General features: G+C 34.9%; 1 protein-coding gene across 1 annotated transcript; it reads left to right on the plus strand.

Annotated features, from left to right (window-relative positions):
* Positions 1-799: 799 nt before the first annotated feature.
* On the plus strand, positions 800-3,338 carry LOC149087924 (uncharacterized). The gene is made up of 2 exons (XM_089252597.1): positions 800-987; positions 1,682-3,338. Exons 1-2 carry the CDS (start codon positions 877-879, stop codon positions 1,880-1,882), a joined length of 312 nt encoding a protein of 103 aa, XP_089108723.1. The 5' UTR covers positions 800-876; the 3' UTR covers positions 1,883-3,338.
* Positions 3,339-6,789: the final 3,451 nt, after the last annotated feature.

The raw sequence follows: 6,789 nt of genomic DNA on the forward strand, positions 1-6,789 counted from the left end.
AATGCACTTTGCGCTAGTATTATCACCGTTTCTATTGTACCTCAGTGTCACGGAAAATTCTGACCAGGACGAACCGTGTTTTCAACTTCTTGCAACACCTCTGAATCTCCTTTATTACTTTAGAGCAGTGATTCTCAACCTGGGGCCATATTGCCCCTCCCCCCTTGCGATCCTGGGATATTCTAAGGGGGTCACGGGTGAAATGAGATGAAAAGGGGAACCGCGACAAGTGGTAAAGGGGGCTACAGAGAGCTGTGAAGAAATCATAGAGCTAAGGGGCCGTTCAAGTATTACGTCATAATCGATGGGGGGAGGGTGGGTTCCGATTTGCTGACTTTTGATGACAAGGAAGGAGGGGGGGGGGTTGCATAATCCGTACGTCATCAACCACCCTTTATGGAAATATGAGTTAGGATTCAGAGGGGCAGAACTGATGGCGAAATTTTGCTGTTAGGGGAGGGCGTCAAAAATGGCTAAAAATTTGCTTACGTAATACATGAATGGCCCCTAAAGAATAAATTATTTATTCTATGCCTATGGGAGAAATAAAACTTTCCATTGAAATATGGTGTGGGAAAAATGTAATTACTTTTTTACAGAATCCAGCAGAGCTGTCTGTAAAACCAGAGACATCTCAACCCATGGGACCCTGGGCGTAGCGGGGGGGGGGGACTTGGGGGTCTGGTCAATACCTTCTAGAGTAGAAGGCCTTCGCCCGCGATATTTTCTATGCTGTGACGTCACCACACTCCGGCTTAAACGAGAAAGAGAATTTCTTCTTCTCGGTATTCTCCCCCGATCCACGCTCTGCTTCTCCCAAGAAATCGCCATTAACGAAGGCACGTGGTCGTCGATTAGATATTTTTTTATAGAAATATGTCTGACCCAAAAGTATCTGTATTTCATTTTCCGAAATGTGAAGATCTGAAGAAGAAGTGGTTGAATTCCATCCAAAGAAAGGACTTCGTACTGAATGATCGCAGTAGTGTAAGTGCTCATTTCGTAAACATTATATTGTTTTATTCTTTAAGAAAAATTAAAGAAAAATACAACGGAATGCAAAAAAATCAACTCCGATATTAAGAAGAAATGGGACAAATAGTGATTCGGCGGAATAACCGAGTACCAAATATTCAGATAATGTTTTGGCCAGATATCAAATATTTCGTGGCCGAATATTAATTCCCTTAAAATTCATCACAATTGTAAATGAAATTAGTGTTTTTAATTAAGAAATGAAATTATTGGTAATTTTAAATATTGAATTTTAAGTATTTATTAATTAATATTTATAATTTTAAGTATTATAACTTAATAATTAATTTTTTTATTTCAATAGATATTGAAAAACTGGTAATTGGGAGATATTGCCATGATACTGACAAAATTTGACAATGATACATCATAGTACATTAATATTACCAAATGATTTTTGTTTTTAATTAATTACAATTTCATATCCAATCAAGGAAATGTAAATCATTATTTACTCCTAACTAGTAATGCACCATATAATTTATGAACTAGTATTTAACTAGTTATAATAATAGTATATTATATATAATTTAGCAGCAGGTTATTTGTCCCATCTCTTATGGAGAACAAGTAATAGTCAGAGACTAAATTAATTTCATGTTATTACCAATAGCCATCAGTCTGATTATGCTTATTTTATGTCTAGGTATGTGAACTGCATTTTCTGGCCACGGATTTGGTAACAAAATCTTCGGCTTTTGATGATAAAAGTGGTAAGACTTTAGCAGCTCTGTTGAAAATTAAGAGAAGAAAGAACGCTGTGCCATGCCTCTTCGAAGGATATCCCTCAACTTCTATGACACTTCCAATTAAACGAAGGTTATCTCCAAACTACAAAAAACACTGAAAGAATGAACGCTTAAAAACGGCCCTTGAGGAAAGTGTGACTGATGCAGCAACATTTTCTCAACAGCAACAAATCAGCAGTATGGAAGATCTACAGTGATGTGTTGAAACATTTGGTCTTGACAATTTTTATGAAGTGTCGAATCAGTGAAAAATTTTGTGTTTATCATTTGGATATACAACCATATCCACAGATTTCGCATTCAGTGGTTGTAAGTAATCTTAATGTTTCTGTTTATCTAAAAAGTATTGCATTGAAAAGAATTTCAAAATTTACCCTCCCATATAAGTTCACAAATTTCAATGACTTAATTGATATATTAGACACACTTAAAAGTATGAATCCTATGTGTGAGGAAAAAATTCCTCTAAAATAGATTTCTTCAATGATGCTCTGTCTTCTTTGAAGACTGGTGAAAATGAATTACTGATAAATTTTATAGAGGAACAAATTAAGATTGGTCGTTGTGCAAAAAACAACTTGAAATACTCTAATGACATCATATATTTGCTACTCTGTTACATTCAATTTCGCCACAAGTGCACAAATTTATAAGATCTAGCAATAAAATAATACTGCCTCATCCATCAACTTTGAGGAAAATTAGTCAGCGACTACCAGTTTCACCAACCGAGGAGGTGAGTCAAAATTTCTTGATGTACATAAAAGCCAGAGCAAAATATATTTCTGATGCAGATAAAGTTATTTTTCTTGTTGACGAAATTTACATAAAACCTTATTTTGAATATAAGGGAGGTTCTGTTGTTGGCATGGCCTTCAACACAGAAGAAGCTGCGAAGAGTGCTTTTGTGTTTATAGTTTCCAGCCTAATGTCCCCTTTTAAAGAAGTTGTGCATATTTTACCTGTGTTCAAGATAAATCATGTATTGTTACGTAATGTTATCCTAAGTTATTTTAGGTTTAGAAAATATTGGTTTCACAGTTATTGGGGTTGTCACTGATAACAATGCTATCAATAGAAAAGCAATGAGCTTGTTCACAAAGCCACATAAGAATTTATATATGTATCCCCAGCCTCAGTGTCCATCGAGACCACTATTTTTTGTTATAGTGTGTATTTGTTAAAAAATATCAGAAATAACTGGTTGAATCAAAGAAATGATGGCAAGTGCTATTTTTACCTGAACTTTGATGTTTCAGTTGACAATTTTTGTACAGCATCTTTTGCATCATTGAAACAACTGTATGACAGACTCTGCAAATGTTGTCTCATATGCAAGAGGGCTAACATGAAAATCTCTGACCTTTTAATTTAGAGAGACGAAACATCAAACTTGTACTCAGTCTTCAATTAGTTTGTTTGCGAGGCTTTAAATATATTGGGTCCAGACAGAAATATCCCTCATTTTACTGATACTGCTGAATTTATCAAAGTAATCACAGTAATCAGATAATCATAGTAATTATCATATCACATATAGTAATAAATGACATATAATAATCAGAGTAAGCATAGAGAAGTTCTTGTAAACACAGCTTTTACCACCTTGGAAGAGTTTGAAATTTTAGGAAATGTATATGAATGTTGTAGTGGTCACAGGGAAGCTGATATTGCTCAAAAAATTTTATGGATTTCATCTAATATTTTACTCAAAAATATGTGTATGAATAAAAATGATTTGGTGACAAAGAAAAAAGGGGAAATTAGGAATGAAAAATGTGCAAAGAGGAAACTTGAGTGTTTTGATCAAGTTCGGTAAATGTATAAGTAATGGGCCATTTAACATTTAATTAGTTAGCTCCCAAACTTGAAATAATATTTACTCAATTACTTTTCAATATCAGTCAAACATTTATCCATCATTATCAGCTCAAAATTTCAAATTCACCTTAAATTCATTTTTTATTTTTAAATCTTTGAAATAAGTGTCTTATTACTGGTACATTTTACACCTCCCTTTTTATCTTTGAAATAAGTGTCTTATTACTGGTACATTTTACACCTCCCTTTTTTTCTTAAAAAAAAGTTATACATAAATGATGGTGGTTATGATTTTAGTCGTTCACAGAAAATTGGCATCAAGTTCTGAATATATATATGTGTTGCTCACATGCTTTCATGAAAAAACTTAAATGCTCAGAGTGGAAAGAGTATCTAAGTACTGAAAAAGAAATGTGTTTATGTGTGAAGATGGAAGTTTCATAATCATACAAAATTTGGTTAAAGGGGTTTGTCGTGTCCAACTCCTGTAGTTGTTAGTTATGTTCTATATAATGACGTTGTGACTGAGAAACTGAAAAATGATGTTGAATTCATGTTTAATGCAAATGTTCAATTAAAGATTGTTTTTCAATTCTAGCAAGTTTTATTTCTTGTGTAATTCCATGTGTGTAGTGAAAAACATTGGATAGAATTTTTGCTCCCCAGCCTAAATAAAATATGAACCTGATGATATTTATAATCTTGAACATAGATCACACTTTGCTTCATAACAAACCTCAAAATTAATCTACGTATTCTTGGTTTGTTTTTTTTCTGGCTTATTTCTAAAGAATCTTCGAATAAAAATGAATTTTTAAGAGAAGTTATAAATAATAAAACAATTTTATGCAATGAAGAAAAAAACTATTTTTGAAATGGATTTTTACTACTTGAATGTTATGAATTTTTGTACGAATGAGAATCATGCAATCTATATCTAATCCATAGTTTCCATTGAAATTTTCTGGAAGGAGCAAAGCATATTTGTTCATTCGTTCTTTTTTCTTCCTTTCAATAAAATACACATTACGTGAAAAGTTTGTATATACTGTATATATTTTTTAAATAAAATATATAGTGAATATTACATATGTCTATCTTAATGAAAAATTAAGGATATTTTATATATACTTAAATTTTGGTATTCAATGGATATTTTTTTGGTTAAAATCAACAGAAATGAAATTCCGAAAAATTCTCTTGGGGAAATTTTGATGTCAAATGGTAATTTCTTCAAAGTTTTCGTAAAAACTCTGGCTCTAATTGATACTAGAAAATAATGTTGAATTATGAGTATAAACTCGTCCATTCGAGTGCTAAATTCTAAGGTAATTCAACCTTTTTTTAATAAGAAAAAAATATATATTACAGCGGGGTGGGTCAAAAAAAAAAATATTTGTATATATAACGGCGTTACAGTGTGTGGTGCTGCTGGAAAACGATCTTACAGGGAAGACGATTCTAGGACGGAATTCGATGACGTCACGAATCTCGGGGTCAGGCCTTCTGCTCTAGAAGGTATTGGTCTGGTCCCCCCCCCCGAAATGTGAGAAAATGACCGAAAAAAGGGAAAAAGATGGCCAAATCCATTGTTCTGTCACTTTGGTCCCCCCCCCCCCCAAAATGAAAGTGGTCCTCCTCCCCGAACGAAATTTCTGGCTACGCCCCTGCTGTGACCCAGGGGCTTATAGCGAAAGCGAGCCTACTTGGTGAGATCTCGTACTATGATTTTCAAATATGTGTATGCAAAAATGTAAGATGCTTCTTCCAGCTAAATATGGGGCCCCAAAATATCACTTTGCCCGGAGATCAATGATGTTGAGACGGCCATGCGTACAACGCCCCAAGAGAGAAGCTTACAGAACTGCAGGCGAGAGTGATGTGTCGGGAGGGCCGATTCATTGTATGGGTCCATTGGATCGTTTGTTGCATTTAACACACACTTATTTTCCCCATATACATGTAATTCGGCTCTTGAGAGGGATGACCATCTGTTCCTTTTTCCCAGGGTTCCGGAGATCGATCTTATTTCTAAAATTTTTGGTCATTATAAATTTAATTTTCATTCATTTCAATTCTATGAGTAGAAAGGATTTCGCTCTTTGATGAGGGTAGGGTATTCCGGGTAAGACTTAAAATGCGCAGCAGGTGTCAGGTATTCTCAAATATGAGTAGGAGGCTTGCATAATTATAGAAATTTTCAAGAGGCTTTCGTACCCCTTGAAATGTGCAGCAGGTCACAGTATTCAAAGAAATTCGTGAAGCTTGCATATACTCTTAGCAATTTTCAAGATGTATTCGACCTTTCAAATGTGCAGCAAGTGTCAATATTCTTAGAAATGCGTAGATAGCTTGCTACTCTTATAGACATTTTCAAGAGGCATTCGCACCCCTTAAAATGCGCAGCAGTTGCCAGTATCCTTAGAACTCCCCAGTGCGACCCAACCCGCAAGGGTAAAAGGCTTATATCCCTGGAGGGACAGAGCCTGGGCCTTGACTGGTTTGTCGGAGTATCCTTAGAAATGCGTAGTGAAGTTAAATATCTCTCTTTGTATATTGTACCATGTACCATAACTGAACTATATTGCACATTTTATCATTTTACTCGTTTTTTTCTGCCATTATTGATCATTTTTTGCTTACCCTTGAATGACCAATCAAGTATCCCCTCTTCCCAAGCGTATGCATACCACATGTGAGAAAGCAGGCTTTATCTGAAAATTTTTAATTAAAAATTACAACTAATAAATCTCCAGGGTATAATTTCTTTAAGGTAAATGGTAATTTTTTTTCACTAGCAAACTTTCCTTTAATGGGTTCTAAGCCAAGCTTCAGCCGTTATTTCCTGTATATCCATGGCACAGCAAAATCGAAATTCTATGTTATCAACGTCTTAAGGATGAAGTGTATACTTTATTCAGGAGAATTAAGAAAAAAAAAATTGGGAAAGGTGGTCGTATATGGGAGAGCGAATATAAGCTTCCACCGATTGGCAAGTAGCCGAAGGGCTATCCTGTAGGATAGGATCTGGAATATAATCAATCACTCCCAAGTGGCTGGGCTGTCTTAAAAGAAACACAACAATGGCCTGCCTGACCTGTTCCCAGAAGGGAAAAAAAAAAGCCTATTTCAGAGCAAGCGAGCGGTCAGTCTTTCAATTCCGTAGAAAATTTTTCATCGGGGG

This window comes from Pholcus phalangioides, unplaced genomic scaffold (genome assembly GCF_987345545.1).
Source record: "Pholcus phalangioides strain wild (caught in Gottingen) unplaced genomic scaffold, Ppha-v1.0 ptg000003l_1, whole genome shotgun sequence".
In the NCBI taxonomy this organism is placed as follows: domain Eukaryota; kingdom Metazoa; phylum Arthropoda; class Arachnida; order Araneae; family Pholcidae; genus Pholcus; species Pholcus phalangioides.

Coding starts and splice junctions, on each gene's coding strand:
- LOC149087924 (XM_089252597.1), top strand. CDS start 877: ATGTCTGACCCAAAAGTATCTGTATTTCATTTTCCGAAATGTGAAGAT. Junction 988..1,681: donor TACTGAATGATCGCAGTAGT/GTAAGTGCTCAT, acceptor TTTTATGTCTAG/GTATGTGAACTGCATTTTCT.